This window comes from Centrocercus urophasianus, unplaced genomic scaffold, assembly GCF_019232065.1.
Source record: "Centrocercus urophasianus isolate 14NV4802_14NV808 unplaced genomic scaffold, USGS_Curo_1.0 seq_764, whole genome shotgun sequence".
Taxonomy (NCBI): Eukaryota; Metazoa; Chordata; class Aves; order Galliformes; family Phasianidae; genus Centrocercus; species Centrocercus urophasianus.
In genome coordinates this window covers 1-10,317 of record NW_024885382.1, presented here as the reverse complement: position 1 = coordinate 10,317, position 10,317 = coordinate 1, and the positions used below count along the sequence as shown (strand labels likewise).

The 10,317-nt window shown below is 62.1% G+C and overlaps 2 protein-coding genes across 6 annotated transcripts in view; one reads left to right on the top strand and one right to left on the bottom strand.

Moving 5' to 3' along the window:
• OBSL1 (obscurin like cytoskeletal adaptor 1) overlaps positions 1 to 6,036 on the top strand; it is an 8,852-nt gene extending 2,816 nt beyond the window's left edge. Inside the window, exons 6-21 of the mRNA XM_042838318.1 lie at positions 24 to 213; positions 485 to 760; positions 846 to 1,121; positions 1,269 to 1,544; positions 1,620 to 1,901; positions 2,420 to 2,695; positions 2,772 to 3,386; positions 3,460 to 3,729; positions 3,798 to 4,064; positions 4,214 to 4,480; positions 4,716 to 4,828; positions 4,957 to 5,110; positions 5,193 to 5,354; positions 5,455 to 5,559; positions 5,631 to 5,897; positions 6,029 to 6,036. Coding sequence (XP_042694252.1) covers positions 24 to 213; positions 485 to 760; positions 846 to 1,121; positions 1,269 to 1,544; positions 1,620 to 1,901; positions 2,420 to 2,695; positions 2,772 to 3,386; positions 3,460 to 3,729; positions 3,798 to 4,064; positions 4,214 to 4,480; positions 4,716 to 4,828; positions 4,957 to 5,110; positions 5,193 to 5,354; positions 5,455 to 5,559; positions 5,631 to 5,897; positions 6,029 to 6,036 — 3,804 coding nt within the window. The remainder of the gene's footprint in view (positions 1 to 23; positions 214 to 484; positions 761 to 845; positions 1,122 to 1,268; positions 1,545 to 1,619; positions 1,902 to 2,419; positions 2,696 to 2,771; positions 3,387 to 3,459; positions 3,730 to 3,797; positions 4,065 to 4,213; positions 4,481 to 4,715; positions 4,829 to 4,956; positions 5,111 to 5,192; positions 5,355 to 5,454; positions 5,560 to 5,630; positions 5,898 to 6,028) is intronic.
• Positions 6,037 to 6,162: 126 nt separating this feature from the next.
• On the bottom strand, positions 6,163 to 10,285 carry TMEM198 (transmembrane protein 198). Of its 5 annotated transcripts, none has more exons than XM_042838331.1 (5): positions 10,232 to 10,285; positions 8,577 to 8,827; positions 7,899 to 8,474; positions 7,570 to 7,778; positions 6,163 to 7,397 (listed from the first exon to the last, which is right to left on the bottom strand). In XM_042838331.1, exons 2-5 carry the CDS (start codon positions 8,764 to 8,766, stop codon positions 7,251 to 7,253), a joined length of 1,122 nt encoding a protein of 373 aa, XP_042694265.1. In that variant the 5' UTR covers positions 8,767 to 8,827; positions 10,232 to 10,285; the 3' UTR covers positions 6,163 to 7,250. The 5 variants fall into 5 exon arrangements, with proteins under 5 accessions (XP_042694265.1, XP_042694264.1, XP_042694266.1 ...); XM_042838330.1 differs by having other exon boundaries at positions 10,206 to 10,235; XM_042838332.1 differs by lacking the exon at positions 10,232 to 10,285 and adding an exon at positions 9,405 to 9,480.
• Between the last annotated feature and the right edge of the window lie 32 nt (positions 10,286 to 10,317).

Sequence of the window (10,317 nt, the reverse complement as noted above, 5' to 3'; positions counted from 1 at the left end):
AGCGTGTGGAGCTGTGGTGCCAGCTGTCCCATGCCAAGGCCCCAGTGCGCTGGTACAAGGATGGGGAGGAGGTGGAGGAGGGTGAGAGCCTGGTGCTGGAGCGCGAGGGGCCGCGGTGCTGCCTGGTGCTGCCCTGCGCCTGCCCGCAGGATGCAGGGGAGTTTGTCTGTGACACTGGTGACACTGCTGCCTCCTATCACATCATGGTCGCAGGTGGGTGACACAGCTGGGACAGCATTTGGGGAAGTGTGCTGCTGCTGATCTATGGGCTCCTGGAAGGGGCTCCTGGCTGTGGCACTTGTGCACAATAAGCACATGTGCACCTCTGCTGACATGGGGCATTTTCCCTCTGCTCCTGCCCTCCAGTTGTTGCGTCACTGCGCTGGGGCAGTGCCCCGGCACCTGCACAGCCCTGTGGTTAGGGTTGCAGTGGGGGTAAGCAGGGATATGTGCATCCTTACCTCCTTCCTTTGTGCACTGGCAGAGCCACGAGTGAGGATTTTGCACCCTGTGCAGCGCTCGCTGGAGCTGCCAGTGCTGGCGCCGGGGCATGTGGAGCTGCGCTGTGAGCTGTCTGTGCCTGATGCTGCTGTGCGCTGGTTCAAGGATGGGCTGGAGGTGGATGAGACCAACAACCTGCGGCTGCTGGCTGATGGTGCCTGGCGCTGCCTGCTCATCCCCAGGAGCAGTGCTGAGGACACAGGGGAGTACATCTGTGAGAGCAAGGATGAAGCTGTCTCATTCGATGTCAAGGTGACAGGTTAGTGAGGAAGCACCGGTGCAACCCCCATTCCCCCCACTCATTTCCTGTGCCGTGTTGCACCAGTGCCATGCTGTTCTTGCAGAGCCCCCAGTGAAGATCCTGCAGCCACAGAGACCTCCACCTGTTGTAAAGGTGTCCCCAGGGGAGACGGTGATGCTGTCCTGTGAGTTGTCCCGTGCTGATGCACCTGTGTGCTGGGCCAGGGAGGGTGTCCAGCTGGAGGCGGGGGGCAGCTGGGTGCTGGAGGAGGATGGTGCCCACCGTCGCTTGCTCATCCCTGCTGCTCAAGCTGAGCATGCTGGAAAATACTTCTGCGATGCAGCTGATGATGCGGTGACATTCACTGTCCAGGTGTCAGGTGAGCGAGAACATGGGGCACGGGGTGCATAGATAGGGCAGGGTGGCAGCAGCCCCCTCCCCTTAGGATCCCACTCTAGGTCTGCTCTCACGTGAGGGCTCCTGGCCAATGCTAATGTTGACTCTGTGTTGGCGAGCGGTGCCACAGACCCTCCAATCAGGATCCTGGAGAAAGATGCACTGCCAACCTGCCGACGCTGCCGGGCCATGGAGGATCTGGTGCTGGAGGTGCAGCTGTCACACGCCCATGGGGAGGTGAAGTGGTACAAGGACGGGGAGAAGCTGCAGGACACGGGGCATGTGCGGCTGGAGGAGGATGGGCAGCGCCGGGCACTTGTCATCCTGGGTGCCACAGATGGGGATGCGGGGGAGTACCTCTGTGACACCCGAGATGACAGTGTCATCTTCTGCGTCACCGTGGAAGGTAACAGGGAGCATATAAAGTGGAGATGGGCTGAATGGGTAGGCAAGCACCCAGTGTCACGGTGTGTCTCTCCAGCCCCAGAGCCACCAGTGAGCATCGTGGGGAACCTGGGCACCACAGAGCATCGCTGCCTGGTGGCTGGGCAGGACCTGGTGCTGGCCTGTGAGCTGTCCCAGCCCAATGCTGCCGTGCGCTGGCTGCGGGATGGCCAGGAGCTGCAGCCAGGGGAGCGGGTGTGCATTGTGGCCCATGGGGCACTGCGGGAGCTCACTGTGCACAGAGCACAGCCCGGGGACTCAGGGTACTACGTCTGTGATGCTGCCAGCGACCGCATGGTGACGAGCGTGGAGGTGACAGGTGAGCGAGGGTGGCAGGACAATGGTTGGCAGCACCAGGTGAGGGCGAGAGCCCTGTCTCCAAAGAGCTGTCAGCCTGGAAGGGGCAGGTCAGGGCCATCAGACCCATGCCTCCCAACTCCCCCAGGCGGAGGCTGGTTAAATTTATCCTTGGCAGGCTCCCAGGCGCCTCTCCTCCTGCTTTGGCTGCCAAGGGCTGAGCTCAGCAAGGCCTTTATCAGCACAGCAGGCTGTGTGGGTATCCCAGCTCCCAAAAAGGTCTGGGGCTGGTGAGGGGCAAAAATCCATGACCTTAATTCAGCAGCTGTGAAGGATGGAGGAGTGGGCTCTGCCAGCATCCCTGCTGGGATCCCTTCCTCAGAGGGACCTTAGCTGCCAGCCTCAGTCAGCCAGTCCCACAGACACCCAGCCAGCTAGTGCCACCATGATCACCACGCCAACTCAAGCCCCTAAGTCACACCAGTGGGCACTGCAGCCATCCCTGCCATCAGCAGTGCCACCCCTGCCCATGTCTCCCAGCCCAGGCTGTGCGAATTGTGAACAAGGAGGAAGCACAGAGCCCACTGGAGGTGCAGGAGGGAGACAGTGTGACACTGGTGGCCCAGCTGTCCCCAGAGACTGCGGTAACACAGTGGCAGAAGGATGGGCAGATGCTGCTCTCAGGTGGGCGGCTGCTGGTGTGCAGTGAGGGTCCAGCACGCAGCCTTACCATCAAGCAGGTGGAACTGGGGGATGCCGGCACCTTTCTTTGCGATGCTGGGGATGACGAGGTGTACTTCACACTGCATGTGAAAGGTGAGCCTATGGAGATGCCCCCTGCAGAGCAGGACCTATGTCCCCAACCCTGGGCTGAGCTCTGCTCCTGGTGCAGAGGCACCGGTGCTGTTTGTGAACAAGCAGGAGGAGCGGGAGAAGCTGCTGGTGCTGGAGGGTGGTAGTGCCGTGCTCTCAGCTGTCGTGTCCAAGGAGCGAGCTGACATCACCTGGCTGTGCCCCCAGCAGCTCATGGTACCCAGTGAGCGCTGCCAGTTGCGTTGTGATGGCCGTGTGCACAGCCTGGTCCTCAGCAATGTGGCCAAGGAGGATGCTGGAGTCTACACCTGCCTGTCCCCTGATGACCAGATGCAGTTCGACATCAGCGTGCGGGGTGAGCGCTGGTGGCAGGGGGATGCACAGCACGGTGCTGGGGGTATGTGCATGCTGATGGCTGTCTGTGCAGAGCTGCAGGTGAAGTTCCTGCGTGGGCTCTCGGATGTGCGGGCACAGCAGGGTGAGACAGTGGTGTTGTGGTGCGAGTTGTGCAAGGCCCGTGGCGATGTGGTGTGGCTGAAGGATGGGCGGGTGCTGGAGCCTGATGCACGCCGCGAGGTCCGGGTGCAGGGCCGGGAGCGCTCACTGGTGCTGAGCTGTGTGAGGCCTGAGGACGCTGGGGAGTACTGCTGTGAGTCCAACAATGACCGCACGCTGGCCACGCTGACAGTGCAGGGTAAGCATTACCCCGTGGGCTGGGTACCCCAAAACCCTGTGCTGTGGGCATGTGCCCTGATGGCCACACTCAGTGCGCAGAGTGGTGGAGATCATTGTGGAGCTGCAGAGCCTGATGGTGCTGGAGGGAGACGATGCCACCTTCAAGTGCATGGTGTCCCCCGAGGACGTGGCGGTGACATGGCAGCTGGATGGGCAGCCAGTTGTGCCCAGTGAGCGGCTGCAGGTGGCCAGGAGTGGGCTGTGCCATAGCCTCACCATGCGGGGCTGCCAGCCAGGCGATGCAGCCACTGTGACAGCCAATGCTGAGGGGCTGCTGAGCACAGCCCGGCTCAGTGTGCAAGGTGAGCAGGATAGGAACAGGGCAATGGGGCATCTGGAGGGCTGTGCACTGATCCCCTCATCCGTGCAGAGGCGCAGGTGCTGTTCGTGCAGAAGCTGCGGGACATGGTGGCCGAGGAGCAGCAGGATGTGTGCCTGGAGGTGGAGGTGAGCCATGAAGCAGCTGAGGTGCAGTGGCTGAAGCAAGGTGTGCTCCTGCAGCCCAGTGACAAGTACCTGATGTGTGAGTCGGGGTGCCGGCGCACCCTCACCATCTGCTGTGTCAGCCCCTCTGACCGTGGCACCTACCGCTGCGAGAGCCTGCACGACCGCACACAGGCCAAACTCAGTGTGGAACGTGAGTACCCTGCAGGATCATCCTGCTGACAGGATGCTACGGGACGCCCAGGAACAAGGACTGTATTTGGGGATTGCTCCAGCAAAGACTGGGGATAAGAGGCTCTGTGCTAGGGCACCACTCGTCAGCACTGTCCCCATCCCTCGCAGCCCAGAAAGTGTCAATCCGGAGGCCACTGGCTGATGTGGAGACCTTTGAGAAGCAGACAGCCACCTTCCTGCTGGAGCTGTCTCACGCCGGTGTGCCTGGGGTCTGGACACGTGGTGGTGTGCTGGTGAAGCCCAGTGCCACATGCCGGGTCAGTGCCACGGGCTGTACACACAGCCTGACACTGGAGGGGCTGGCACTGGAGGACTCAGGCACCATCACCTTCACTGCTGACAATCTGCGCTGCAGCGCCCGCCTGCTCGTGCGGGGTATGGCACTGGGGTAATGGGGTATGGCACTGGGGGTGTGATGCCAAGGCTGAGCAGGGCACACAACCTTCCCATTGAGGAGATGGGTGCTTAGCCTATAGATAGGAGCTCGCCTATAGAAGTGCCCAGGGAAGGGTCACCCCTACCCAGTACTGATACCCCAGGCACTGCCCCTGTGCCCTGGTACCAATGCCTTTCCCTCATTGACCCTTCCCACCACACTGTCTCCCCTCAGAGCCTCCCATCAGCATGGTGAAGCTCCTGCAGGACCTGGAGGTTCCAGAGGCAGGGACTGCCACCTTCGAATGCGAGCTGTCCCGTCCCAGCGCTGAGGTGAAGTGGCTCAAGGTGAGAGCTCATGTCCTCCCCATCCAGGTGCCACCTTCCCTTATCCCCCAGGTGCCACCTTCTCTGCAAGGCTGTGCGCAGGGTGGGGGGAACCAACCAAGCCAACCTTGACCACACTGCCTACTCAGGATGGAATGGAGCTGCGGCCAGGCCCCCACTGCCGCATGTACTCTGCGGGTCGGCGCCGCCTCCTGCAGCTCAACCGCTGTGCACTGCCTGATGCCGGCATCTACACCTGTGAGGCAGGTGACTGCCAGGCCTCCGCCACACTGCGTGTCCATGGTATGGTTGCTGGCTGCCCAGCTTCATGCCACAGAAGGGACTGGCACCCAGCTGGCCTCAGCACTGTGTCCCTGTCCTGCAGAGCACCAGGTCCACATAATGCAGGAGCTGCAAGATGCTTGTGTGCAGGAAGGTGACAATGCCGTGTTCATGTGTGAGGTGTCCCATGGTGATGTTCTGGGTGAGTGGTTCCGTGATGGGGAGAAGATCAAGGTGTCCAGCACGGTGAAGATACGGCAAGAAGGTACTGTGCCTCCCACACTGGGCAGCATGCCCCATACCCCATTTTGGGGCTGGGGATGTGGGAATTCAATGTGCCCAACCACCTCCACCCCCCTCTCCAGGCACACGGCACTTCCTGCTGCTCTGCACCGTGTGCCCTGAAGATGCGGGTGCCATCCGTTTTGCGGCCAGGATGGCTAATTCAGAGGCCAGCCTGAAGGTGGAAGGTAGCAGGCGTGCATGGTGGCATCATGGGGCCATGGGGGGCAGATGCTGATTTCCCCTCCCTGTGTCCCAGTGCTGCCCATCCGCATTGTGAAGCCACTGCGGGACAAGACGGTGCTGGCGCGGCACAAGGCGACGCTGGAGTGCATGGTGTCACACGCCCGGGGCCGCGTGCGCTGGCTGCGTGGAGACACCGAGATCTTTGCCAGTGATAAGTATGAGATCTGCAACCTGGACTGCTATCGCACACTCATCATCCACTGTGTGGGACGTGAGGACGAGGACTCGTACACCTGCGATGCCTTCGATGACCGCTCCACCGCACGGCTCCTGGTGGAAGGTGAGCATGTAGAGGGATGCAGTGGCACTGGCACCCATGTCCATCTGTCCCACCCACTCCTTCTTTGGGGATCTGATCCCTGGATGGGGGTCTGTGCTCCCCCTGCTCCCCAACACACTTTGTCCCTGCAGGGAGTTAGAAGCTGGGGTGCACACGGAGTGCACGGACCTCAGGTCCCCCAGCCCCCCGGTGCAGCCCTCACCTCGGCACAGCATTCTGAAAGGCTCTTTACTGTGTGGCCGTGGCCTCAGCAGCGTTTGGCACATTTACAAAAGAGGCTGAAAAGGGGGACGGCGGCGGCGCGGCGCTGCAGAGACGGCGTGGCAGAAACATGCAGTTCCTGGGGTGGCAGCCGGGGACGGGACAGCACCCAGGGGCACCCCACTCTGGTCCCCCCACATCCCGCCTGCGGGGAGGTCCTGGCTCACTCCGTAATAAATTAATACAAATCACAGCAAGAGAAGTATATACAAGGTGGGAGCCTCTGTCTGCAGCGATGCTCTGAGCAGGGGCTCCTGCCCTGCCCCGCAGAGGTGCTGCCCCCAGGGCCCCCCAGCCGCTATAAAATCCAGTCGCCAGCAAAACAGCGATGGCCTCTGATGCCGAGGGGACCCTGGAGCAGCCCAGCCTCTGCCTGAAGGCTGCGTCCTTGCTCCCGTCAAAACATTCAGGGGAGTGCGCACAGTGCCCAGGTGGGGCAGAGCCCCAGTGCTGTTACCCCACAGCAGCAGCCCCATGCCCTGGCAGCCTCTGCCCAAGTCTGCCCCACTTCAGCCCAGGAAAATAGGGATGCAGGCAAGCTGCTCCGGAGGCAAGGAAGGTGTGTAGGGCAGGAACCTCTAACGGCAGAGTTTTGGGAGTGCTGCCTGGGGTGGGATGGGGCACACATGCTCAGGGTAGTCACGGTGGGAGCAGGGGTTTGGGGAGCTGCTCTCTGAAGAAGGGACATGGGGACAGGCACTTGGGGAGTTGCTGTGGGGTGTGATGGGGAGGGAGCAGGCACAGGGAGCTGCTCTGGGAGGGCTTGAACATGGAAAGGAGGGTGTCAGGGTACAGAAGGAGTGTGCCCAGGTCATGGGGAAACGTGCAGCAGAGCTGCTCACACCACATTCTGTGAGTCCACGGGAGCTCGTAGCCCCAGTCCGTGGGCTGAGTTTCTGCCTGGGGGTGTCCCCAGCATGGCTGAGTCCCGCGGGCATCCTGGGCTCACCAAGATGAGTCCCGTGCTGCCCCAGGAAGGTTCTCCATCCATAGCCTCCACAGTCCTGAGGCTGAAGAAACAGCCCCATGTGTCCAAAGAGGTCTGTGGGAGCAGGCTGGGGTGCTGGTGTCACTCGAGGTCACTGGGTTGGCTTATACCCGCATGGCAGGGCCAGAGCCTGTGGTGAGGGGCACAGTGGAGCTGCAGTCATAGTCCAGGTCCACCACGGCATGGGAGCTGGCAATGAGGCTGTTGAGGGATGGCCCCGTCTGCCGCTCTCGGAAACTCTGGATATAGCTCTGCATGAGAAAGGGGCAAAGGGTGAGCAGGCTCTGCTCCCAGCCCGCTCAGTCCCATCCCATCCCATCCCATCCCATCCCATCCCATCCCATCCCATCCCATCCCATCCCATCCTATCCCATCCCATCCCTGCAGAAGGAAGAGCCGGCCAAGGCCTGGGGAGATCTCTACCCTGGGCGTGGGACTCACTGGGGAGAGCACGTCCCCATCGAAGCGGCGCACGGGGTTGGGCTTGCGGCGGTAGGCAGGCTCAGGCGGGTGGGCCTTGTGCTGGTGGGGCGGTGGGTGGTGGGGCCTCCGCTTCTTCTTCTTCTCTTTGCGGTCCTCCCGCTGCTTGATGCGCATCAGCTGCACACGGCGCTGCTGCCGGCTGATGATCACTGTGGGGCGGGGGGGTGGTCAGCACCTCAAAACATTGTCACACCCAAACTGCCCGCTGGTGGCACCCCAATATCGTGTCCAACCTCACCCTCTCCCTTTTTCCCCCAACCTCTGCTCACCTTCAGTGTGAGAGTAGCCCTCGGCCGTGACCTTCCACTGGACCAGGACACCCAGCACAGTGAGCAGAGGCCAGATGCCCAGGATGACCCAGCTGTACCAGCACACAGGGCGAGCGGGGGCCACCTTGATGCGCTCGTAGATGTACTGCACCAGCAGGAAGAGCTCGATGAAGTAATCGACGGTGACGGTCATAATGGCGCTGCCGAAGACGGCGGTGGAGAGGGTGGTGAAGAAACGCTGCCACTGCAGGGTGAGCACGGCAAAGAGCATCCCCACACCCAGCAGCAGCGCGATGGGGATCCACACCGTAGGTGGGTGGTAGAACTGCTCCATCACCACCAGCGTGGCCACTGCCAGCAACAGCCCCAGCAGCAGCCCCACCATGAAGAGGCCGACGCTGCGCACCAGCATGGTGACCAGCCCGCACAGCACTCCAATGCCCAGCCCGATGCCCACTGATGCCTCCACGCTCAGCTGCGTGTCCAGCACCCGCTCCTTGTAGCACAGCATGAAGATGATGATGGAGCCGAACATCAGTCCCGTCAGGAACATGACAGCCTTGAAGCACCGGTAACCTGCAGAGAGACCACCACTGTCAGCGGCGGACATGGCCATCAGGCATCCCTATTTCCCCCTCCCTGCTCACTCTCCCGCTACTATGCCCCAGCCTGGCTCACCAAAGAAGCAGTAGATAATCCCAAAGAGGCAGCACATGGCACACACCACAGAGGGCACCACCTGGTAGCGGCGCTCAATCTCCTGCTGGCAGCTGTGCACCCACTCCTGGCCTGTGTCGTGCGGCAGCAGCTTGAAGCGCAGCGTCTGCACAGTTGCAGTCATGGCTCTGGGGAGTCCTGGGAGACGCATCAAAAGCTTCGCTCCTGTCCCATCGCTTGTGGGCAAATCTGTGCCCTGGCACCAGATCCGGCTGCAGAGAGAAGGGAGAAGAGAGGGAATGCAGGTGGTGCCCACCTGGCTGGTGCCCACTCCATCCTCCATCCCCCTGAAAAGCAGGCTGCAGACCCACATCCCATCCCTGGGATGCTCCTGGCCCAGACACCAGCCAGGCTCCATGCCAAGCTCAGACAATCGCCCCAAATCCCAGTGCCCATCCGTGGGAAAATGGCTCCATCACGGCTGGGCTGGAGACAAAAGGTGCAGGGGGACAGCATCCATCTCCTGCTGCTGACCCTCCTGCTGCCTTTCCCTTCTGGATGGGAGAGCCTGCCACTACCTGGCATTTTCTGCCTGGGAAGTAATTATGCTCAGTAATTAAGTCACCCCTCAATCTTCTATTTTTATAGGCTAAACAGATTGAGCTCTTAACGCTTGTACTCTAAGGCATTTTCACCAATCCTCTAATCATATTTCTGGCTATTTTTCATCCCTGTTCCAGCGTGCAGTGTCCTTATGGAAAGCAGGTCCGTGTGCCTGACCCGGCCCCACACCAACCCATGAGGCTGACGGGAGCTGCTGCCCCTACCCTGTGCTCTGCTCACACTGACCCAGGGGTCAGGACGGGGCTGGGGGCTGCCCTGCTCCTGCGGTGCCTGCACAGACGGAGGGGTAATAATCCCTTGCAAAGACGGATCCAGCTCCGGCTTAAGCCCAATTAAGCCCTCTGTCTGCTCGCTCCCACCTGCGGACTGGTCCCACACCTCTTTGTTCCTGGGACACGCTTCCAGGCTCAGTTTGTTTGGGACCTGTATAATGTCACCGATTATCCTTCTGAGTGCCACGTTACAGCAGCCTCAAAGCAACCACCCCCCGAGCGTTACCGGTCTGTAATTATGCCACCGCAGCATGCCCCATCCCTGGCACAAATGCACCCCGGGGACGCCTCAGCGCTCCCCACCGCCCCGCCGGCTGCAAACCGCCCGCCGCCGGCTGCGGGGCGGACTGAGCGCAGCCCCTAATCTCGGGGGGCGCGTGCCTGCCTAAACCCCTATGCCCTCGCGAGGAGGCTAAACGGGATTGGACTTTACCCGCCGGGAGGCGATGCCGCGCGGGATGCGGGCAGGCACGGCGCGGGGAAGGCACGGAGCGACGCTGCCCCCAGCCCTTCCCCGGACCGGGGAAGGACTGCGGGGCGCGGGCAGCGCTGCTGGCGGCCGCGGGCGCCCATTGGCGCGGCCCTGTTGCTAGGGGAGCGCCGCGCCGCTCATTGGCGCTCCGCCATCCGCCGCCACCGCGCCGCCGGGCCCGGTCGAGGGACTCCGGCACCGCTCCTACAGCCGAACCCCGCCGCCGTATCCCCGCAATCGGGCGGCCCCGCGGCCCCGCCGCCGCGTTCCGCCCCGGATTACCCCACGCTCCGCACAAAGCCGCTCACGCGCCGATCCTATTAGCGGTGGCAGGGGTCACCCTGCCCGGCGCCGCCCGCGCCCCGCACCCACCGGCCCGGCTCAGCCGGCTCCC